This window comes from Ailuropoda melanoleuca, chromosome 4 (genome assembly GCF_002007445.2).
Source record: "Ailuropoda melanoleuca isolate Jingjing chromosome 4, ASM200744v2, whole genome shotgun sequence".
NCBI lineage: Eukaryota > Metazoa > Chordata > Mammalia > Carnivora > Ursidae > Ailuropoda > Ailuropoda melanoleuca.
This window is the reverse complement of record NC_048221.1, coordinates 94,800,129-94,813,801: the sequence shown is the minus strand read 5'-3', so window position 1 is coordinate 94,813,801 and position 13,673 is coordinate 94,800,129. Positions and strand designations below refer to the sequence as shown.

At 33.8% G+C, this 13,673-nt stretch overlaps 1 protein-coding gene across 1 annotated transcript in view; it reads left to right on the top strand.

The window, feature by feature from the left end:
• EXOC6B (exocyst complex component 6B) overlaps positions 1-13,673 on the top strand; it is a 569,711-nt gene that overhangs the window by 283,693 nt on the left and 272,345 nt on the right. The window contains exons 12-15 of the mRNA XM_034657278.1: positions 9,389-9,460; positions 10,149-10,246; positions 11,738-11,843; positions 12,748-12,857. Of these exons, the coding sequence (XP_034513169.1) occupies positions 9,389-9,460; positions 10,149-10,246; positions 11,738-11,843; positions 12,748-12,857 (386 nt within the window). The remainder of the gene's footprint in view (positions 1-9,388; positions 9,461-10,148; positions 10,247-11,737; positions 11,844-12,747; positions 12,858-13,673) is intronic.

Here is a 13,673-nt window from a genome sequence, read left to right as displayed (position 1 = left end):
TGTAGGAGTTTGGTTAATATATCAATTTGAAACCAAAGAGGGTATGTTATTGAATGCATTGCAGATGTTTTTCTCCTTTTTTAAAATTTATGGTTTCTATTTTTTGTAGTTAGAAATGTTAAATGTTTGCCTGTTTATATATCTATCTTTTTTAAGAAAGATTTTATTTATTTGAGAGAGAATGAGAGTGAGTGCATGAGCAGGGGGGAGGGGCAGAGGGAGAGGGAGAAGCAGACTCCCCACTGAGCAGGGAGCCTGCCCTGGAGCTTGATCCCAGAACCCTGAGATCATGACCTGAGCCAAAGGCAGACATTTAACCAACTGAGCCAACCAGGTGCCCCTATATATCTATCTTATTTTAAAATTGCCCTTATTTCCACAGATAAACATGTGTGACCTAGGATTTCCTCTGACATTTTTACCATTTTATTCTTTCGTCATAATAAAGTTTGGCAAATTTAAAACTATTTTTTAAAAGTTCCTACCTGTTTCAACACACACACAAAAAAAGTCTTGTAACTGTGTTATGGCTTGATTTTTTTACACGTTTATGTATATACTACCTACCACTTGTTATTTTATTTTTATTTAAAAAATGATTAAGGATCTCATTTTACTTTTATGCAATAGTATGTCTGTCGTCCTCGGATCATTTTTTTAATGTCTTACCTTCTCCCTTAGTATGGTGTGTTTTTATACAAAGGTTACATGTTTATTCTAAGATAGAGAATATTGATTATTAATAGTACAATATACAATGTGTATTTTAATAGAAACAAGCTATGTTTTTCACTTAGTGTCTAATCAATCTACTAACTTTAATATATACTTGCATTGTATTCCATTGTAGGAATGTATCATTTAAAATAATTTATTCACTTTTTAAAAGTTTTTGGGCCTTTTTTTTAGCTATTATAAACATTGCAGTGAGTATTTTTATAAAAATATTCTTGCACAATTGATTGTATCTAGGTTCTTTGATGTGAAATTAATGAGTTAAAGGATCTGTACATTTCTTAGGCTCCGGATACATATTGTAATTTGCTTTGCAAAAATATTGTATCACAGAAAGTTATGTTTAAAAACAAAAAATCATTCCTAATCTAACATGTCAAAAATTATTTCTTAATTTAACATGTTTTTCTTTGATTAATACTGATATTGAAACTCTCTTCAGACCTTTTTAGTTATTTGTATATCTTCTTAAAATTTTCTGTTCATACGCATCGCTTTTATATTTTAATAGTTTAAAATATTTTCTTATTTGTTAATAAAACATGGATGCTAGCCTTCAATCTGAATGTTAATTTCTGGTCTGATAAATGGGTTGCAAATAGTTTTTCTTAGTTTCATGTGTCTCTAACTTTGCTTTTCTCTTCCATGGCTTTAAAGAAGTTTAGAAGTTTTTGTAAATATATTGATTTTTAGCTTGACAATTTATGTCTTCCTTATTCCAAAGAATATATAATTATTTATCTATATTTGATTTTAGTATTTCTGTACAGAGTTACATATATATATATATTACATATATATATATATATATATATATATATGTATCACAAACATAAAAAGTTTATTTTAGTATAGGGTGTGAGATTGGAGTCTGTCTTTTCAAAAAAAGATTTTATTTACTTATTTAATAGGGATAGAGTGCGCATGCCCACATGCATGCAGGTGAGTGTGGGGAGGGGCAGAGGAAGAGGGAGAGAATCCCAAGCAGACTCCACACTGAGTGTGGAGCCTACCATGGGCCTTGATCTCATGATCCTGAGATCATGACCTGAGCTAAAACCATGAGTTAGTGGTTAAGTGACTGAGCCACCCAGGCACTCCTTGGATTCTATCTTTAATTATTTTTTGAAATTACTCATCACTTCCAATAACATTATTGTGTTCATCTCTTATTCAGCTCAGATTGCCATATGGAAATGTCATAGACTGGTACTTAAACAACAGAAATTCGTTTTCTCACAGTTTTGGAGGCTGGAAGTCTGAGATCAAGGTGCCAATGTGGTTGGTTTCTGGTGAGAACTCTCTTCTTGGTTTGCAGACGGCTGTGTTCTCACCATGTCCTCACATGGCCTTTTCTCAGTGTGCGTTCTAGTGTCTCCTGCGCCTTTTGTAAGGATACCGATCCCATCAGATTGGGCCCTTCCTCATTTGACCTTAAATATCTCTCTAATTTCCATCTCCAGATAGAGCTAAACTGCGGGTAGGACTTTAACATATGAATTTTGGGGGAGGGCATGATATTTAGTCCGTAACATCTGTTTTTTCCCAACATATTTTGGAGGCCACCTTTATCATATAATAATATATTTTATAAATACTAAGCTCTGTTGCTAGGCTCTATGATTCTCACCCTTCCTTTCCTTCTTTTTCTCTGTCCTGAACTACTAATACAACACTGGTGTGATTACTGTAATTGATACAGTATGGTATAGGTTCCTATAGGACATGTACATTCTCTAAAATCCTCTTTTTAGTATATGGTGACCATTTACATTCTTCTTATTCTTTCAGATTAATTTGAGAATCACTTTATCACATCCCTTTTACCACTTACAGCACCCCCTCCCCAACACATAGTGTTATTATGAGTGAATCTGTAGGTTAAAATGGAGTTAGTTGACATATTTTTAGTATCTGGTATTTTTCGCCAGGAATACATGCATTTTTCTCAATTATTTGCTTTCATGTTTTTTGGTGAAGTATTTTGTATGCTTTTCATCTAAGCCCTATTTTTGATGTTTATGGTTTTTTTCAGGTAATATTTTGAGGAAAGTTTTTTCCCCCAATCATAGTTATTAACAAATACTACTGTATTCTGTGGAGAGGAGTCCTTAATTTTGTTTGTTTATTTTGTATCTGTCCATGTTAGTGATTTCGCCAATTTTATTATTTTTCTGGGAACAGGTTTTTTTTTTAATTATTTTTTTTAGAAAACTTGGATTTCTTCAAGCAATTTCTGTTTTTGTAAAGCAACAGTTCTTACCTTTTTCTCTGTGACTTATACGTTTGAGGGTATGGCAGATTCTATTCAGCAGGAAGCTGTCCTCTCTTCTTCATCATGTGGTTGTATTTGATGTCAGGAAGAGCAAGATACTTTCCAAGTATGCTGATTAAAATGTATATTTATGGAGAAAATTAATCTAAATGGAGCTTTTCTTTGTAGATCTATTGTATATTCTTTTGAACTGAAGAATACATAACAAAGTACTTTTTTTCTTCCTTCTATTTCAGCATCAATCTGTAGATTAGTGGTTGCTTCGGGCTGGGAGTAGCTGGGAGGATAATTTAAATGACATGCATTTTCTTTCTGAGGCGAAAAAAATGTTCTAAAATTGACTGTGGTTATGTTTGCACATGTCTGTGAATATACAAAAACTAAAAGCCATTAAATTACATACTTCAGTTGGGTGAGTTGTATGGTATGGGAATTATATCTCAACAAGGCTATTAAAACAACTCAGCATCACATACATTACAATCATTTTATTTATTATGGGACAAGAGTAATTGATGCCACAAATGTTAATTCTATTTCATGACACTATTTATTATATTATAGTACCCAGCAAAGCAAACCAAAATAAGAGCAACCCAAACATCCAAACAAATCTTGGAAAGAAACACTATATCCGAGTGATGGTTACTTGCTTATCAAAAATCTATATATCTTTCCAATGTTCTATGCTACATTTAAAACTATTCTTTTTCTGATTGAATTATTAGTCATTGCATAAATTGGAAGCGTTTAGAAAGCTACAATATTTCAGGTATTAATATGTATAGTATTCTCAATGCTGATTTCAAAACGTGATAGAGATCTTATATGGTCCATCTCGCTTGGAATTCAAATTTAGCAGTATAAAAAAATATAATTTGCTAATACAAAGGAGAGTTTGTATTAGGAATGGTTCAATATTAGAAGATCTGCTAATATTGTTTTTAATAATATGATAAACAGATCATCGGAAAATACGGAAAGGGTAATATGATAAACAGATAATCTGATAATGCTGAAAGGGATAATACTGAAAGGGTACTCAGAATTATGGAACAATGTAATACTGTGTGGCAAAAACCTCATGTTTTTTAGATATCAAATATTGGACATTTTAGTTTGTTGTGTGGTAGGTAGACAAGAGTGTGTACTGTGATGGTGGTTTTATACACACCCACGTCATGTCCATACCGAGTCCCCTCACATATTTTAAGTTTTTTTGAGTCAAAGGGTAGACTGAATATACTTGTCTTCTAGATCTTCTAACCAAATTCTTAAATAATGTGGGGAAAAACAAAATAAAAAGAGAAATTCTACAAAGTACCATCTGTAGGCCAGAAGTTTTGAAAAATTTCCTTGAACTTAGAAAACAATGAAATCAGAAAATTAACTGAAACTGAGACAAGAAAATATTATATTAAATATGGTAGAGGGAGATATTGTCAAAGTAGGAGATATTCTTCTGAATGGAATCTGGAAACACTCTAAATTTAAAGTTAACAAATACAGTGAGCAGGAACGGGCCTACAAGAAATCATAAAAGAAATTATTTAGAGGTCTGCTTTCCAAAAATTTTAGCCAGCTGCTTATCCAGTTCCTTTGCCCAACATTACCATCTATGTAAAGAGACAACAATAAAGTTCTCTCGTGCTACTTTTGAACAAAGTGATTAATCTGTCCCCCCCTTACTTACAATGAGCCTGTAGTCACTTTCTTGGGAAACAGACTTAAACTTACAGAGGAAAAAACCCATGCAAGTTATCCATACTAATCAACCTAGTCCTTCATTCAAAAACATGAATAGTCAAGAGTTGTAAAATATTTGAGGAAAACCAATTACATCAAATAGAAGATAACAGTAAACAAGTAGAATAGCCATTCGTGAGCAAATACAAATAATTCATGGAGTAGGAGAAAAATTTACAAAGTAATAATCGTTCCTGGTTTTAGGAATATAGGAGACTAGGTTATTCATATCAACCTGTCAGCTGGAAACTACTAAAAATGCTGCGTTTTTTTAATATATATCATATAAAATGTTCTGTAGTTCTCAAGTGCTTGGCAAGGATATTAAGGAATCACCACTCCAAATCCAGGGAAGTTGATGGTCCAGAGAGATAGGCTGACCATTTAAGTTGCCTTTGCCTTGAGGTCACTTGTTAGTCCAGACAATTTGAACTTTGATTTTGACAGCTTCTTGAGGCCACCCAAGATAGAAAGTGTATAATATGATGTCCTCCCCACATTAAGCTCGAAAGGACTGTTCCTTTCAGAAGTAAAAGAAAAAGTAGTCAAAAATTATTCCCTTAAGGAAATCTCCAGGGGATGGCTGGTTCAGTCCATAAAGCATTCAACTCTTGATCTCCAGGTCATGAGTTCAAGCCCCACGTTGGGTGTACAGATTATTTTTTAAAAATTAATTAAAAAAATAAAATATATTCACACTTTCTTAAAAAAAAAGGAGTCTTCAAGTTCAGGGAGTTTTATCTTCAATGCCTATTCTACAGAAACTCTCAGAGAATAGAAAAGAAGAAACAGCAACTCATTTTAAGAAGTATATGTAATCTTGATTATGAAGCCAGATGAGGGTAGTATAATTGCATAAACTCATAAATATGGATCAGGCTCATTCATAAATATAGATTAGAAGTCCTAAACAAGTACTAGAAAACAGAATCCAGCAGCTTACAAACAGCATTAACATACAGAGTTTATAGTAGCAAATGTAAGCTTGGTTTAATATTACAAAGTCTATTAATGTAATTTAATGCATTAGTAGATTAAAAGACAAAAATTATATAATCATTTCAATAGCTACAGAAAAACATTTAATGAAACACACCATAAGCCCATGCTAAAATCTCTTAGTAAATTAGAAGCATAAGAGAATTTCCTAAGACATCCTGAGAAACCTATAACAAATACCATATTTAATTACCAATGCTCCTATTTTGTTTTGTACTTGAAGTCATATCCTGTGCTGTACTGACAGAAAAATAAATAAATAAAACAAGTTAACCTTTGAGAGCAAAAAACAAAATTGCTGTTTGTGCAGATATATTTTTGTGCATTAAAAATCTAAAAGAACTTCCAGAAAAATTATTACAACTGCTAGAAGAGGTTAGCAAGTCTCCTGGAGAATAAGTGGAACACGGGAGTTTTAGGGCAGTGAAACATGACACTGTAATGGTGGAATATGTCATTATACATACGTTAAAACCCGTAAAATACAAAAACACGAGTAAACCCTAATATAAATTATGGACTTTAGTTAATAATTGTCAATATTGGTTCATCACTGGTGACAAATGTACTACACGAATGCAAGGTGTTATAATAGGGGAAACTGTGTGTGAATGTATGTGTGGAGTATATGAGAACTCTCTGTACCCTCTGTAAATGCAAAACTGCTCCAAAAAATAAAAAATCTGTTAAGTTAAAGATGCAAAGAAACAAAAAACTAAGGAAAGACCTGGAAGTGATTATCATAAAAGTCATGATATTGTTTCCGTGAGTGGGGAGTAAAGGAGCTGTGAGTAGAGCATGTGGGAGCTTCCCACATGCTGGTGCTGTTCTGTTTTGTTTGCCTGGTAAAATTGTATATATAGGTTTCATTCACTTTTTTCTTTAGGTATACTGTATTCACAATTTTTAAAAATGCATTAAGGAGGAAAAGGAGGCAAACAAGCCAAAGATAAACGTTGCTTTTTTCGAACTCTCTGATTACCTGAAGAGAGAAATTTCATTCAAAGATTAAACAGCTGGGGCGCCTACGTGGCTCAGTTGGTTGGGCGTCTGTCTTCAGCTTGGGTTGTGATCCTGGGGTCCTGGAATCAAGTCCCGCATTGGGCTCGCTGCTCAGCAGGGAGCCTACTTCTTCCTCTCCCTCTGCCTGCCGCTCCCCCTGCTTGTGCTCTCTCTCTCTCTGGCAAATAAATAAATAAAATCTTAAAAAAAAAAAAACAACCCAAAGATTAAACAGACAAAACCACCTGTCATTCTGTAATCAAGAATAAAAAGTCAAACGTAATAGGTATCCCCAAATATGGGCCAAGGAGATGGAAAATGTTAAAGGAAAGTTAAGAAACATGGATGGATACCTGATATTAAGTTTTGATTATATCTAATAGAGATTTAAAAAGAAAGGATAGTCACAAAGGAGGGGACTTTAAAAATTAAAGAATTAAAAGAAGGAAATTTCCCTGCAATGCAGAAAGACTAGATTCCTACAGTTGAAAGGCTGCATTGAGTGTCAAGCAGGGTAAAGGATGGAAGATAATTCTTTCACATCAGAAATTTTGCATTTTAGTTTGAGGGCAAAAGAAAGCCATTTTCAAACATATGAGGACTCAAAGTTTCCTCTTTATCCTATTTTATTGGCATTGCACAAAAAATGAAAAATCCAGAATATAAGATGGGATAGGGTTAAATAAAATGTGTGCAAAAAATGAGTAACACTCATAGATAAATCTAATTAGCTGATATTTGATTATTTGCGAAGTTTAATGCTATTAAGAATTTGTACAGGAGAGAGACTTAATGTTTAAAAAGTTTTTTTTTTAATGAAAACTCGGATTATTTCATGTAAACAGTGGAAAGAAAGTGTATAACTTATTTAATGACCAGTGTAAGATAATTTAAAAGAACTATGACCCAGGGGCGCCTGGGTGGCACAGCGGTTAAGCGTCTGCCTTCGGCTCAGGGCGTGATCCCGGCGTTAGGGGATCGAGCCCCACATCAGGCTCCTCTGCTGTGAGCCTGCTTCTTCCTCTCCCACTCCCCCTGCTTGTGTTCCCTCTCTCACTGGCTGTCTCTGTCTCTGTCAAATAAATAAATAAAATCTTTAAAAAAAAAAAACTATGACCCAATGAAAACCATGAAATAAAAAAGAAGAAATCATTGTACATAGAAAACTGAAAATAAGATGGAATAGGTTCACCATGTCAGCAATCACAGGAAATGTCAAAGAGGCAGTTTTATAGTTTGCTTACTGAGATCTACTCATGCATTATGATGACCTAAAAAGAGTGAAAATAACGTAAGAGGAGCAGAAATGGCAGTATTCTCCAAGGCAAATAGAATTCAATTTGAAGACCATTAAATGGGAGAAGAAAGGAATATTTTGTATTATTCTAGTTTTAATCCACAAAAGACAATAGCCTTTTTAAAAAAATTAAATTCAATTAGATGGGGCGTCTAAGTGGCTCAGATGGTTAAGTGTCTGCCTTCAGCTCAGGTCATGATCCCATGGTCCTGGGATAGAGCCCCACGTCAGGCTCCCAGCTCAGCAGGGAGTCTGCTTCTCCCTCTTCCCCTGCTTGTGCTCTCTCGGTCTCTCTCTCTCTCTCAAATGAATAAAGAAAATCTTTAAAAAAAATAAATTCAATTAGCCAACTTACAGTACATCAGTAGTTTCAGATGTAGTGTTCAGTCATTTATCAGTTTCGAACAGCTTTTTTATAGAGGACAAGCATCAATATGTATAGAACAAGAACTGTTAGTAATAAGAAATTGATGAACTGTACCATTGTGGGAGAATTTAACACACCTCTTACGGGAATTGGGAGATCCACTAGAGAGGAAGGAAACAAACTGTAATCAAGAGAATTTGAATACCAAAATTTTACATTTTTCACTTAGTGACATATACATCTTTGAATCCTGCCCACAGAACCTATCTTCCCTGTTGTTTCAGTTTTCAGTTTTATTGATAAGAGATTGTATATGGACTTCATTTGTAACTTTTCCTCTGTATTTATGTTTATTTTCTCTTCGTGTTCCTTGTGTTCTTTACTTTTGTTTTCTCTTGTTTAATCAGGCTTGACTAAGATCTGTTTTATTGGTATTTTAAGTGAGCTTTTGGTTTCATTGATCAAATCTTTCATGTCTTCTCTATGTTATTTCCACTTCTAATTTGATCAAAATTGATCTCTCATATACTTATGATTTATTTTGGCTTCTTGAGCTAGCTTCATGCATTGAGTGCTTAATTTATTTTCAATCTTTTGTGTTTTCTGTTTGCCTCTAAAAATATAAATGTATTTTGAAATGGCTTTAGGCACGTTGCATAGGCTTTGATATCAAGCATTATATTGTTGTTCATTTTAAAATAACCTGCAATATCAATTTTGATTTCTTTTTGACTGAAGAAAAGTAAGGTTTTAAATTTCCAACTGTTAAAAATGTAGATCATGGCTTATTGAAGTCTCTACTCATCTCTTCCTGGCTAAATCTAGTGTTACTTTGAGCCAGGAAAGGGTTTAGACCCTTTCTAGAGAGCCTTCACCAGGTGAAGCATTAAACAATGAAAGAGGTAAAAATTTAGTTTTATTTTTAATAATTAAGATTTTTTTCCTCATTGTCTTTTATTTCCTTTAGTCTTACTGCTCTGATCCAAACCTCGTGTTAGATTTGAAGAACCTCATTGTGCTTTTTGCTGACACACTTCAGGTTTGTGACATCTGTTTACATAGACTTATCTACATTAATATTTGTCAGCTCTAGATCTTTTTGTGTCTACCCAGCTTGAATAAATGCCTTTAGTTTTTAATTGTATTTCTTTTTTTCCTAGGGCTAGATCTTATCTTTTTATAGCATTTCCTGGTCATCCTCTTGACCAATTTATATTCTCATAAATACTTCCAGTCCCCTTTTTTTGTTCAGAACAAGTCCATTAATTGAACCACTCACTACCTTAATTTAAAAAAATGTCCTTAATTCAGATACAATGCCTGAGTGATTTGGATTTTTAACTACTGTCTTGAATAACAATTGTTGATTTGAATCATACCCAATAGGATAGCATTAGAAGTGGGTAGCATTTCAAATTTCTTTCCCTACTCATGAAGTTTGCTAAGGGTACGTGATGAGTTCCAGGGAGAACTTAGTGGACATTATACCAAGTATATATTGATTTTAAATTTCATCTTTCTATTTTTTTTTCTGACTGGCTTAAATATTTGGTATGTATCTTTTAATTCTTGAGAGACAAGCACTAGACATTAAGTGAGAATGAAACATGCTGCTGTCATGTTTTCATTTAAACTGAATGATAATATATTTCAGTGCCTGATTTCTCTCATGTTGCTGATAAAAAAAACACCCTATAAAATGAAGTTATTTTCTTATTTTGTTTCAGGTGTATGGTTTTCCTGTAAATCAGCTTTTTGACATGCTGTTAGAAATCAGAGATCAGTATAGTGAAACTCTGCTAAAGAAGTGGGCAGGTATCTTCAGGTGAGAAATTATCTGTAGTTGTGTGTGGTGTGTGTGTGCACGCGTGTGTGCACATGTGCTAGTGTGTATACATGTGTTTATACATAAGGCTTCTCAGATGTAATAAGCAACAAGTATGTGTGGCTTATATATTCTAGCTGTGATCCAAATTATGATTTAGAATTCAAGCAAATTGTAGAGATGTCCCAAATAAAATTCCCAAGATATCTGATCTCAGTGTATTATGTCTGCTCTGTGGAGTCCCCAGACCCCATGTTGGCTTTTCCCCCCTTGAATAAATGTCAGATACCTTAGTTCATACCACTCAGATCATCTTGTGTCTTCTTAATATATTTTTTGGTTTTCTCTTTGAAGAGATGGCTAGTCTATAGCTCACTTATTGGGTAGTAGCTTTGAGCCCCTTTGAATAATTTAGGCTTTTTTGGAATCGTTTTTTGAAGACTTACTCATGTGATTCTTCACATTCTTCCTTCTCTACATTTAGAGAAGAGGCCTTTTACAATCCACTGTTTGAAGCATATTATTTAAGTAGTTATTGCCTCATGTATCATGTATACAGTAATATGAGAGTTACCCTGTTACACCTTACACTGACAGATATCTCCTTGGACTGTTTTCCTGGCACACAACCCATGTCAGATCACTTGAGTTTCTTCTCCTTTTGAGCCTTTATTCTTTTATTTAAAGTGGTCTTCCTGCTTTATTGCAAGACCCTGTCCCCAGATCAGCTTACCCTGTTTTCACATTCTCTAGCTTTAAGATCTTACATTTTTCCTTTAATCTTACTAATGGTACAGTCATATTTAAGGGAGGATTATGTCGTGGGAACCTTGAAAATTAATAACATCATATATCCATGGTCTTAAGAGTGTCTGATCCGATTCCTTTAGTAACTTTGATTTTGATTTTGGTAGTATGGTCTCTGCTTTTAGAGAGTCTCCAGTCTAGTTAAGGAGCCACGTCCTATGGATGAAGTTCATCTTTAATACAGAACAGTCGATGAAGTAAATGAATATAATTTGGATTTATTATAGAAGTTACTTTTCCTCATCTGCCAATTTTGAAAGTCAGAATAGAAGATCTAGTACAGGATTAAAGAACATAATCAAATATATTTTATTTAAAAAAAAAACCCAAATAAAACCTTTTTGCTCTTTTTCCAAGCACACATCCTTTTGTTGTTTACTACTCATTTGCCTTACGGCTTCTACATGTTGCTATGAAATTTTGTCTCATCCGTAAATTTGAAATACTATGAGATCATGTTCATAATTGTGTTCCCTTTTTTTCAGAGTGTAGATTTCTTTTGGTCTTCTGTTAAAGATGTTTTTACTGGAAACAGATAGCTTCATTGTAGAAGGAATAGAATAAGGACTGGAAAACATTTGTTTTGGTGGTTATATACATGCACTATTTGAGTTTACCTGAAAATTACTTGTAATCACTACAGTGATTAACCAGCCCACCCTTCCTTCCTTCTTTTTTTCCTAGAAACATACTTGATTCTGACAACTACAGTCCGATACCAGTAACAAGTGAAGAAGTGTATAAAAAGGTGGTAGGACAGTTCCCATTCCAAGATACAGAGCTGGAAAAGGTAAGAGTACTTTCAAATAAAATTCTTTTTGCTTTGGCATCCTCTGAAAGCTTTCATTTTATCAGTTTCATTAAAGGTATTACCTCCAACTCAATGCATTAGACCTCTAGAACACCTTCCGAGGATGATTTTGGGGCTTAGAAGAACAGAAGTTCCTGTTTGGGGAATCGGTAGATGACCTGAGGGTCTTTTTACCTCCGATGTGTTAGGAGTATTGCTGGGCACATTCCGATGTTGTTTATACTTTGAAATACTTGCGTTTATTATAGTTTTAAGATATATTTTCCCCAAACATACAGTAAAAAGTATACTGTGCTATATAATTCTATTGGTTTTGACAGTGTATTGAGTCATATATGTACTACCACAATAATGATACCGAAACAGTTCCATCATCCCCCACAGTTCCCTCATGCTGTTCCTTTTTAATCAGTTCCTCCCAACCCTAACCCCCAGCCTTTGGCAGCCAATCTGGTTGCTATCCATCTACTTTTGCCTTTTCAAGAATGCCATATAAACGGAATTATACAGTAGGTAACATTTTGAGGCTGGCTTCTTTCACTCAGCATGATGCTTTTGAGATTCAGTGAAGTTGGTGTATGTGGCAGTAATTCATTCCTTTTTATTCCTGAATACTTACCACAGCTTTTTTTTAATTTATTTTTTTAATTTATTTTTTTTAGCCCTTCATGTGTTGAAAGATGTTCAAATTATTATTTATTTAAATTTATATCTTATTCTTTTCAGCATCAGGAAACTTTTGGAAACACTTTCTTGAATTTGAGGTTGTTAAATAGATAGTTGGCAATGTAGAGGAAAATTCCTTTTGCATTTTAATTAATTTAAAAGTATCATCAACGTATGTTAGTCTGTGACTTGCTTTCATTAATTCTTGCATTTACAGCAACCATTTCCAAAAAAGTTTCCTTTCTCTGAATTTGTGCCAAAAGTTTACAACCAAATTAAAGAATTTATTTATGCCTGCCTGAAGTTTTCGGAAGATCTTCACCTAAGGTATGCTTTGAAACAGTGGAAATGTAACAGATGTTGAGATTGGGACACTTATGCACATGAATATTCTGAAAACCTTTGCATAACCCCTTCAGCTCTGATTTTGAAAGTATTAATATTAGCCCTTCACAGCATGGCACCTGCTATCTTATAAAGTCATGGTAAAAGGAGAAGTTGGAAACTTGTGAATAGTTTGTTTTTGTTTATATTACTTAGCTTACTCTCTATTTTTGTTGTAGATTTGCATTTCAACACTTTTTTGTTAGTGAGACTTCACTGGGAAACAGTATATTAATTTTTACCTTCTACTTGATGAAATTTTAGGGGAGTAGCAAGTATAATCCCTTGGAAACATCTTTCTTTCCAAATATTCTCTAGACTTGTTGAAGGTATCCTCATCTCCTTTAAGTTGAATTATTTGACTAATGTATACCGAGCCTATTTATGTACCAGATACATCCTGCTTACTGGAAGTGCAGAAGTAAAAGACACAGTTCTTTGCCCTCAGATATTTTCAGTATGTACTGAGGATACTAGGCATGAAAATATACCATGGCTAATGTTGACATATGGAGAGTTGACTTGCAAAACACCTAGAAGACTGCTAGCTCATTTTAAAGAATTTGAGGGGGATTGTCATTATGATCGTCTTTCTGAAAGATTGTATTTTAGACAATCTTTTAGATGGTCTTTTCTAAAAGATTCTTGTCTTTTCTAGAAGAACCCCCTTCTCTCGGTTAATGATACCACCATTCACTCAAGCCAGAAATCTAAGAATCATTTCAACTCCTTATTTTCTATTAACTGTTTTTATTAAAA